This window comes from Cydia fagiglandana, chromosome Z, assembly GCF_963556715.1.
Source record: "Cydia fagiglandana chromosome Z, ilCydFagi1.1, whole genome shotgun sequence".
NCBI lineage: Eukaryota > Metazoa > Arthropoda > Insecta > Lepidoptera > Tortricidae > Cydia > Cydia fagiglandana.
In genome coordinates, this window is record NC_085959.1 from 21,280,455 (window position 1) to 21,292,072 (window position 11,618).

An 11,618-nucleotide genomic window follows, 5' to 3' on the forward strand; every position below is an offset into this window, starting at 1 on the left:
CAGGAGCAATAAATTAAACTAAAGGCTCTACTCCTCAAAATGACCAACATTTACTCAGCAACTTTTAAAAATTATGAATCCTTTAGACTTCCTCTTTTTCATACAAAATAAATATTGCCTTCAATGTACGCTGACATCAGTGTGTTTGACGTTACTTGTCACGCTTTTAACATAACAAAATTTGCAATACATTGCGTCTTAGAATAAACTTTAAAGTGTAATAAAAATCAAAACATGAGTTATTTTCAAAAGTTGCTGAACAAATGTTGGTTAGTTTGAGGAGTACAGCTTACAGTTTAATTTATTGCTCCTGTTACAGAAAACAGACTTGTATATTCGTCACCAAACAGGACTTAATTAATTTTTGTATACTTGTAACTAGGTATAGGTACCAACATTAAAAAAAATATACTTTGAAGTGACACGTTCTAGTAACTTCTATAGCTTGCGCTAAGCAAGTACCTACTTGGGAAAGTTTCAGTCGGCTGTACCGAGCTCCATGAAATTCATTCAATTTCCGTCAACAAGAGTGAATGACAAGGACCGCACTGGAAGGGTTCAATATTTGAGGGAAATGGGAAATGGCGTTACCAAAAAGAATAGATAGTATAGAGGGGTCCTGTCATTGTCAATTTTGTAGTCACGGTACATTTACTGCCATCTATCGCCACACGATTAAAACTTAAAATAAAATTGAAAATGTATAAATTAATCAAAATATGTTTACGGATAAATTATTTTTAATTTTTATTGTTCCATACTGACCCATGATCTTTCACTGATATGTGTTAAAATTGTTAAATATCAAACGGTGTCGTCAACGCCATCTAGCCGAGAACAGGCCAAAGGTATAAATTATAATGGCGCCATCTATTCGAGAATGACTTTTTCTCCACATCCGAGGCACGTTTTTTTCTTAGACTTTATTTATCTTATACGAAGTTATATATATCTCTGGCGTTACGAACAAACATAGTTAGGTAACAGTGTGGAGTATGGATTTATCTTAAGCCTCCTCCACACTCGTGCGCGAATCGCGGCGCGAAGCCGCGAACGCGAGTGTGGCGTCGATTTTCGCAGACAGCGAAATCGACTCCACACTCGCGTTCGCGGCTTCGCCCGCGATTCACGCGCATAGTCTGGAGGGGGCTTTATACTCACTCAGTGACGGCCGGCCTGCAAAAATATAGCATTTTTAGAGTTACACCAAGAAAAGCCTGCAATGATTTTGATAGCACACGCAGTGTAAGTGTTATTTTTACCGTCAAACTTTTATTAAATTATGACGTATAAATAACACACTTGCTGCGCGGGCTATCAAATCCGCTGCAGACTATTCTTAGCCTGACTCTATATAGGTTTGACTAATCTCGATTCGGGTGAAAATATTTATCCGAACTAACTTAAATGTAGGGAACTAAGCAATTTATATTAATGGTTCTCAAACACTTTATTTAACATGATTCTTTTTACATTCTTTTGATATACTTTCATCGGTTTATCTGTTTATATATAAAAAATACCCCAATTAATGCTGATACTTGGTTTGTTAATAAACATATTATAAAGTATAAAATCGATATTAAATATCAACAAATATTTTATAGCTAATTTTAATTTCCCTAAGCAAGACGTAACTGGTGACCGAAGAGCTGGCGGCTACCTCGCACAACGTATCAGCATTGCGATACAGCGCGGAAATGCCGCCAGCATCCTTGGTACAATGCCTCAGGGGCCTATTTTATTTAGATTTAAGCTAGTTATTAATTTCGCTTAGTTGTACCACTGTATATATATTGTATGTAAATAAATAATTTAAAAAAAGCTAAGCAAGATAGTTTTTTAATAGATGCTATGTTATAAGTAAATATTTATAAGTCTTCTGTAATGTACAATTCTAACGTTGTGTAGATTGGCTTGAACTATCGTCGAGGGATGAGGGGGGGAGTAATAAAACCTGCCCTCGGGCATCGGCAATCGTTTAATTTGTCGTCGGCGAATCGTTACTAAACAAACACGATAAATTGACGATGAAGCTGGGCGGGGGTGTCTCGAAATGTCGCACTATGCCGAAAACCAAGCACCGAGACGAGATTTACATCTGACATTGTTAATATCGGAAGGAACAGAATGAGGGCCTTCACTGCAAACGGGGAATTGTTTAGGGTACGTACCTACTTTGTATTGCAGTTTGGGGCAGCGCAGGTAAGACGGCACTCCTCGAACTCCTCTATAGATTTGGTTATACCGGGTGTGGCCTGTAACACGAGCAAATAATTAAAACATAGATTGTACTCCTCAAACGGTGACACTTTTGTTAGAACCTTTTAAAAATATGAAGTATTAGAAGTCCCTATTGTTCATACAAAATAAATATTACCTATCTTCAATGGACGCCATCGCCACGCATTGTGATTGACGTTGCTTGTCACGCCTTAAATATAACAAAATTCGCAATACATTCCGTCTTAGAATAAAGTTTAAAGTGTATTAAAAATCAAACCACAAAGTTATTTTTAAAAGTTGCTGAACAAACGTTGGTCAGTATATGAGGAGTACAAGCCTACAGTTAAATATTTTGCTCGTATTACAGGCACACCCGGTATACGCGAGCAGAAGAGAGAGCGTCCGTGTCAAAAGTGCCAATCCAATTTTTATTCCGTTTTCAGTTTTACATACCTTATACCTTAATACGATACAAATAACAATTAATAATTATCGAGAAGCAAAAATCGAAATAAGTCTGATTCTTCTTTCATGTGTATTTAATTAGGTAAGTATCTCAAATATAGTTGGTCAAACCAATTTGTCAGTCAGTAAGAACGAGGAAAACTATACTCATCCTTTTCTTTTGGGTGCTAGTACTAGTGTAAGACAAAGATAGTATGCTTCTCTCTGTCTATGATTGAAATGAGACAGTCCTTTGACAAACTATAATTAGTATAATTACCTATTCGCAGGGGTTTATAGGGAGCGTGCATGAACTATAGGGGGCAGCACAGAAACCGTCAGTTTTTTTGGCGCAAGGCGTAAATTTGAAATTTATGCTACCGATGTAGCCTAGATGGAAGCCCATAATGGCTCCTCTACACGATGGGCCAACGCCGGCCACTCCAAGGGACGCAGCCATGCGGTAGAATGAGATAGCAATATCAGTTGCTCCCTCTAACGCATAAATGCGTCCCTTGGAGTGCCCGGCGTTGGCCCATCGTGTAGAGGAGCCATAAGATGGCAGAACCTATGATGCACAAGAAAACGTACGAGAACGGTAGATGGTAGCACTTGCTTTGTCATTGTACATGTTTATGTTTCCGATTTAGGCCATAAGATGGCAGACCCTCCAACGTGCACGGTCCCTTATAGCGTGATAATAAAATAATAAGCAGTTTCACGTAGAGTAAGACCAAGAAAAGTGTGCAGCGATTTTGATAGCCTACGCAGCAGGCTTTTCTTGGTCTAACTCTAATATTCCCTAATCTTTGTGTTCTATCTAAGCAGCTCTCCGAGTAATTAACAATGGAGACGCCATGTCTAAAATTTTCGGTACAAAATAGTCTGCCGTTTTTTGCGGGGGAGGGGCACATCAAATGTATAGGTATGTCATGTCAGCTAAACGTCCGTCCATACATATGGTTGACATGTGGTTGACCATTGGCCGCCTATTTTCGACAGAGGGGAACGCCTGTTAATGGCGGCTCCATTGTTAATTACTCCGAGAAGCAACTCTATGTTTGGCTCTAAGTTGTAAGCGTATACTTACTGCCCTCTTTGGTTGTAAGTAATGGCTAAGCATAATTGAAAAGAAAAAAAAACTTCTTTCAAGTCATTTGTCATTACATATTTGCCGCATTGTATTTTATTGTTGGGTGTTAACGTTATTTTCACAAATAGACTATGGGATTTTTAAATTAAATCAGAAAAACAAAAATGTTAAAAAATAGAAAAATGATTAAACCCTAGATGCATACGTAGTCGTACTGCATCTCGTTATACAGAACCTCAGAAAATGTCAGGGTATGTTTATTAAAATATGTATAAAATTCTATGGAGTTTTTGTCGGTGTCGCTTAATGGTATGTAGCCCATAACACCTAGAGTCTGCATTTAAACATTTGAATTTTTAATGCACATGAACCGATTATGCAGCGACTAAGTATAAAGTGCCAATATAAATATCATAATTTATCCTCTTTCCTTCGTTTAAATATGCTTTATGCTTATTGATAACTCGTGATGACTTGACTCCCGCGATACAGGCCATACCTACATAGTACGAGGTTCACTGCAATGTGCCTATGGCGGCACTTTCACACTGTCACTTGCTAAGTTGGTGCAGTTACCTTCATCATTATAATTATCACCAGCCAGCCAGTCCCAGTCTCTCAGCCACTTTCAATGATTCACTGTCCTCTTAAGCAGGCCACTGAAGAGCCTTCCAAATGGATGCCGTTACAATGGATTCATCCAAAAGGACGGCATCCCAATATTAAACATTGTACGTTTTTGACATTCACGGACCGATTTTGGATTGCAGCCACGCTATTTGGACTGTTGGAAGGCTCGTCAGTGGCCACCTTTAGTGCCGCCGCACTCTTACGCCGTTTTTTGTGTAGTTGCTGTAAGTGCGAGAGTCGTGGCCGCAACGGCACCGGAGGCGGCGCCGGCGCCCTGCCGCTCATCTGCCTGGTGCCCCGCGATGGCCCCGGCCCGGCCCAATCCGGTGCCTCCAAACCTCCAACTGCTAGACCCTCGGGAAACAATAGCGACTTCCAGCTGCTTGATGATGATTACATTAAGAAAAACTTTAAGCTGCCACCGAGAGCGCTATATTTGGATCCGTTTAGGTAATAAAGGAGCTACTTTCAAACTGATCAATAAAATTACTAGGTAATAAGTCTTAAATGATATTTGTTAAGGATAGTCGATGCATGAAATAATAGTATGTAGTTTTGAAAAAAGTCATCGTTTTCGAGAAATAGTAACATATTATATTGTTAGAATTGAAATCTAGAAATCCTTCGCTTACACTGCTTTGAGCTACTCTGGTGCAAATTAAAATAAAATTACGTAGACGTCATTGCACTTATATTCCAGGAAACCTCTTATCACGTTTCCAGTTGGAGGCCAGCCCAAGAACTTCAACATGGCACGGAAGAATAAAATCAATCAAATGATTTTGGACGGATTTTTGGATCCAAGCGAGGCTATATCGGCTCCTAGTGTATTTGTAAGTACTTGTACATAACACTCGAGCAAATGAAACTCTGGGTTGCATGATTCAAATCATATTAGATTATTTATCAGACGAGTGGTTACTACAGTAGGTACGTAATGGTTATTCCGAGTTAAACTCCGTTCTGCTGCCGGGCATCTGGGATCTCAGAGCGTAGATATTTATGACCACCCTGGCCGCTCCGTTATATCTGATGCCGACTGTGTATATAATAGGTACAATGTGAATAAAATTGAATAGAAATAGAACAAAATAAATTACATCTATCATTTTCATAGTGAAACACTTTCTCGTGAACCTGTACATTTACATTATTTTATAATCATTTTGTCAGATTTTGACTTATATGTTGTTATGCAATTAAAATAGATTTACCAAATTAGTTAATGTACCAATAATTTGTATTCATAACCCAGCCTTATGCAACATCGCAAGCTGAGAAAAACAAAGCCGCAGAAGAAGAAGAAGAAATCATCTACATCTTGCAGCTGCCAGATATAGAATCTCGCTGCCCTACACATAAACAGACTATACGAACTCCCAGGTAATGCATTGCACCTGTACCTACCAAGGTACACATTAGTAAAATCCACTCCGATCCTAGGTCCAAACACCTTAACGAGCCGTAGGTTCAACCAGCAGAGTTTTTGAGAAATCGTGGCAGTTTTTAGGGTTCCGTATCGTAAGGGTAAAAACGGACCCTATTACTAAGACTCCTCTGTCCGTCTGTCACCAGGCTGTATCTCATGAACCATGATAGCGTGAAACTAGCCTCGGCAAATCTTTTGTAATTTTTTAGATTTTCTACACAGCACAGAACTTGACACCCACTTAGATCTCAATTTTTTGTCGGCGAGTCAATAATGACACATTACCTTGGCGTGACTTGGCTCTCATTTCACATTTATGTTTCTGTTGGGATTAATTTTACAGTACATACATATGTACTTTAGCGCACTAGTGCGATTATTACCAGATTACGTTACTATGTCGAAAATTGAAAGGGCCATAAATATAGGTACCTACCTACCTAGGTACCTACTGTAAAACGTAGTTATACGTTACATGTGCGAATAGGTACTTAATTCACAACTTACATCGATTTAAAATAGGTAAGTACTCCCTTCAGTCGTGTTTAATTTATCGCCACTCGTTATCGAATAATTTCCTATTTTTCGCACCTGCATCGTAATGTACTATAAGAGAACTGGACGAAAGATAGCAAACAGCGGGTAGATGCAAATATTTCAAAGTTTCCAAAACGACATACAAAATAAATCACTCGCAAAACTTCTCTATCTCTTCCATTTACCTTTCCTTTTGGGTAGCCACTGCCATCTAGCTATAACACAATATGTCGTCAGCAACTATACAGCAAGCTCGCGTGATTTGCGTTGCGCCATGGTTGCTCCACGTATTCTACTCGACTGCCATCTACCGGACGACTTTGATTCTACTACGGCCTTTTAATGATAATAAACGCGCAAACTTTAACGCAGATGACACTATAATCGTTGTGTTTTCGAGTTTCGTGAAGAAACGGAAAGCGAAAAACATAATATATTATAAATTATAGTAATATTTGTTCATTGTTTTTGTTCATCCATTGTTATTGATCTTCTTTTATTTATTATAGGTTTATTTGGCATTCCTGCAAGAAATCAAAAAAATCAGACGACGTCGACGGTGACACGAAACAAGGCGGCGGACCTCTGAACAAACCAAAACCTTGGTTACTTAGCAGGCACACAGACTTCGATTTACAATCCCAATGGTAGTCATTTGTGAAAAAATGTAAATAAATAAACAATAAGATATATTTAACAATATAATAAATGTTTTATTTATTATTGTAAGTTCATTATTCTTTGGATTAGGTACCTACTTATTCCTACTCAGAATCAAGAGCGCCAAAAATATTGATTCCACCAGGCGTGGCTCACTCCGCGATTTCGTCGCTTTGCTACAGGTAGCTAAAAGTACATCCGTTCCACGCGATTTTTGGTGGCTAGCCATAAGCCGCGCGTGGCGCTGTCGCCACCTAGCGGCCATATCTGTCCTGATCGTAACAAACGCGTTTTGTTAAAGAGTGAGTCTTCTGTACCTATAGTTCGTTCCTTTTTAGCATTAGAAAGAACTTGCAAGAAGGTAAGCGATCTTGACATGTCTTTTAAATCAAAAACTATTACTTATGCTTATGAAAGCAGAAGAATATAAATGATCATATTAGATTCATAATTGTTACATATTTGCCGTAACTTATTTAAAAAATGTGTTTTTCAATTAAAAGACACATCAAGATTGTTTACCTTATTTCAAATGCTAAAAAAAACGAATTATAGTACTATTATGTATTCTGTGATTCCACTTAGAAAAAGTGTACCAGCACCATCCAGCACAGATTTAGAGGTGGTACAGTCACGGACTTCAATTGTTGATCCATCTAAGGTTCAAGCTAATTTGGTTGTCAATACTAACGGTATGAAATGTCGAATGTAAAGTAAGTCCTATGGCTGAACAACTTTCCGTGACTGACAGTCATACGCTGTAGAGGGAAATGCTAGGGACACAATTTTTGGCTCTGTAACTTTATTTGGACTAGTTAGGATTCCTTAAGCTGGCTCATTTTACTTAAAGGAGACATTCCTTTATTTTTAAAAAGAAACAATACTGCATTCAAAGTATTTTTCTTTTTTTCTTCAATTTGGCTTGTCTAAAAAAATCTTAAGTACTAAATATTAGATTTTAAGGATATTTTGGACGACAGACGAGTGTAAGACCTAATGTTTCTTGGAGAAATGTTATCATTAACATTTAACTGTATCGACTAGTAGAATAAAATTGCGAGTTTTTATTTTTTGGAATTTTTAGTCGCTTCGAGTCCCTGGCGAGGCAAGCGAGTTTTAGAAAATATTTGAATGCAGTTTTGTTTCTTTTTAAAAATAAAGGAAGGTCTCCTTTAAGTAAAATGAGCCAGCTTAAGGATTTGAGGTAGTTTCCCTCCAGGGCCCGACTTATCTTTCCACCCTGTATAGTAAATTTCATCGAAATCGTTAGAGCCGTTTCGGAGATCCCCGAAATATACAAGAATTGCTCTCGTTATCTGCCCGAGTTATCTGCCTCTCTGTCGCTCACCCTAAGCCTACCGTGCGGGCAACTTTCTCTGCACTCTAATTACATAAGCCTTAATTTTATCGGAGTTAAAGAGAAAGATGCCGGCAAAAATTGCGACTTTCTGTGTTCGCAGTAGGCCCCCTGGTGCTGCCTCCTGCAGTATACGCACGGTACTTACTAACCTTTATATTATCTGACTATATGAGATATTCATACTTTTTAGTTCATTATTAAAATAGCACATGACGCGCATGACGCCATAAAAATATAAAAATTCAGCTGTTAAAGGAAAATGACGTAAAATTTGGGGCTCATGATAGAAAAAATTTCAAATTTAATTAATTAAAACTAAACATATTAATTTAAATCTTTTAAGTAAAATTCCTCTGCTTTATAATCTCATAATGGCAACAAAAGAACTATTAGCGAAACTTCCAGATATGTAAGTATGAATTTCTTAAATCAATAAATACTTGCTCAACATTGCATACCTTGCCAAACAAAACTATGGGTATACTGTTTGTTTGGCCTGGCAGGCAATGTTCAGGGGGTTTTGCGTAAAATTCTCAAAAATCGAGTTTTCGTACTCGACTGTTTCCTCCTCCAAAACTTAACGAATCATAACTAAATTTGGAAATCTAAATGATTATGAAATTATCTGTATCGGACCGTTTTACTTTTTTGGCTAATTTATATCAGTTTTGAATACTATGCCTCTCATTGCGGCATAGTCAAAGAGGCCATTTTTTAAGGGCTCTAATAGCGCCTCAAAAACAAAAATATCAAAAATAGCAAAAAGGTCCGACACAGATATTGACAATATTAATATCTGTGTTGAAAAAATCATTGCTCTAACAAAAAACCCACGGAGGAAACAGTCGAGTAGGTACGTTTGTATGGAGAAATGAGCACTCCTGTTGGCTCTTAAGACTAGTCATTAAATCTCGGGCCATATTTCTGGAGTCATACCTACCTTGCTTCTCTTACCTGTACTCCCCAAATGCCCGAACTTATTACGTCGATCCGAGAAATTAATAGTGTCTAAAACGCGTTTAATAACTAGGTAAGTAAGGTGCAGCGGGGAAATTTCGACTGCGGGATAATTTCAACTAATCGAAATATTATTCCACTAAGGGGCTGGCCTTTATAAATGAGTCAACTTTGGCACTTATTATGTAGGTACTTTGGTATTCCTTTTCCTGATTTTTTTTTCTGGCTTGTTACTTAACCTACACCGAAGAGATAGGTAAACAGCTAAAAAAAGACGCCTGTATCTATTTGGGTCCCGTTGCTCTTGAAATCATTGACCATTTTTTAGGGCCAATTAGTAGCTCTACTACTAAAGTAAGGACGCTAAGCACGAAGAAATTCAATGGAACAGGCGGGTCAATGACCGAAATACTTCGTGCTTCGCGACCATATTTTAGAACATTCATCAAGATTATTAACTGTAACACTTTTCTGGCGGCAGACCATTGGCAAAACCTGGTTTTGATGCTCTGAATATGACAGCGCCAGTATTAATAACGATGAACCCAGATGGCAATTGGCAGAAAAGTAAACCAGACTGTTTAGACGAGGAACAATTGAATGCTGTAGTGGCATACTTAGTTAAGTCTAAAGCTGTATCCGCAGCTCAAAGCTATTGCTGCCAGTGCGCTTCTGAAGAGGTAATAAGTGATATTTCTTGCCTCGACCCCTTACATAAATGTTTCACGCTACCTATTATTAATACAGTAAAAATATTTTGTCCTTCTTTATATAAGTATATTTCCCAAAAATATACAAAAACGTTGCGCTAGAAAACTTAAATAACTGTTTTCATACAATTTACTTGTGTGTATGAATAAAAAAATAAACTTAAAGATACCTCTAGTAACTACCTACCTAACTAGAACTTAACAAATGTCATTTGGAGACGAATTTTTCCTAGTCTTTGAGAAACAAAGATGGGTGGTGGGTGTAGTAGTTATGATAGTTACCAAAAAGTATAAGTAAATTTTTTGGACCACTTTATTACTACGCTCTATTAGGTATTTGTATGATGTCTAATATCCTGTAAATTTTAATATATAGATAAACGGAGGTGCATCTAACTACGTGCCAGTTATAATGATGCCACTCTATCCAGCTGACCAATGTCCATTCGATATGGATTGTGAAATCCAGAAAATGAAAGAAGCAGAACCTAAGAAAAAAGCGAAAGCTAAGGATGTCGCTGAAGCGGAAAAAGATGACAAAGAGGGTAAAAAGAAAAAGAAACGGGGATTTGTAATGCAGCGGCTCAATGATTTCGATTTGCTATCACAGTGGTAATTTTTATATGGTGTTGTCATGAGAAATGTTCAGTTTACGTATTAAAATGTTGATCTTTTCAATGCTTATTTATCCTCGTGTATTCCTGACCGCATATAGACATTAAATAGTTCATTGTTGTCGAGGCTCGAAACTAGCTACCTACTTGCAGGCTGACGATCTTGGGAGTCAGCAGTTTCGAGCCGATTCATATTATGTAGTGCTTTCTCAAAAATGGTGCAAGAAATATAAAAATCAATAGAAAGATCAACGTCATAATAATAGTACATTATTGTCGAGGCTCGGAAGTAGCTACTTGCAGGCTGAGGATTCGTTTTAAACGGACGACCTTGGGAGTCCGTTTAATTGAATCCGAAGCCAGCAAGTAGCCTTCCAGCCGAGTCATATATAGTGCTTTTCTCAAAAATGGTGCAAGAAATATAAATATCATAGAAATATTTTACAAAAGCAACATTCTTACGCATATATTTTCACAGAACAAAGCCCTTGCCGCCTTTTTATTTTTTTTAATAAAAAACATAGAAGTGTATTTTTCTGCCGAAAATACGCCAACCTATTTGAGACAGATAAATAGTCGCGGTACTAATCATCTGTTTGGCTGTTTAATGGGCATGTGCCTTCATTTGATATGGCCATTTCAACTTTTAAAAAGTTTGGAACTCGACAAATAATGGAATTTGTATGCAACATTGCAGTCCTAAAATCGAGACTGCAATGTTTTTAACTTTTTAATTTTTGACTGACCATAAACTCCGCGCTTCGCGACCTATTTTTTAGATGGCAAAGTCGACTTTGCCGTCCATTTTTGAGAAAAAATATTTTCATAGCAACGTTCTTACTTACCTACGTAAGAACGACGATATTTTATTATAGTTTCACAGAAAAAAGTAGAAACGATTTGCTTTGCCGCCTTTTTTTTTATTAAAAATAGAAGTGTATTTTTCTACCGAAAATAC

The 11,618-nt window shown here is 37.6% G+C and overlaps 2 protein-coding genes across 2 annotated transcripts; both read left to right on the forward strand.

Moving 5' to 3' along the window:
• Positions 1-4,006: 4,006 nt before the first annotated feature.
• LOC134679111 (uncharacterized) lies at positions 4,007-7,050 on the forward strand. Its single transcript, XM_063537954.1, has 5 exons — positions 4,007-4,014; positions 4,613-4,843; positions 5,094-5,226; positions 5,649-5,776; positions 6,869-7,050. Exons 1-5 carry the CDS (start codon positions 4,007-4,009, stop codon positions 7,008-7,010), a joined length of 642 nt encoding a protein of 213 aa, XP_063394024.1. The 3' UTR covers positions 7,011-7,050.
• Positions 7,051-8,650: 1,600 nt separating this feature from the next.
• On the forward strand, positions 8,651-10,677 carry LOC134678340 (uncharacterized). The gene is made up of 3 exons (XM_063536873.1): positions 8,651-8,788; positions 9,818-10,016; positions 10,423-10,677. Exons 1-3 carry the CDS (start codon positions 8,751-8,753, stop codon positions 10,660-10,662), a joined length of 477 nt encoding a protein of 158 aa, XP_063392943.1. The 5' UTR covers positions 8,651-8,750; the 3' UTR covers positions 10,663-10,677.
• Positions 10,678-11,618: the final 941 nt, after the last annotated feature.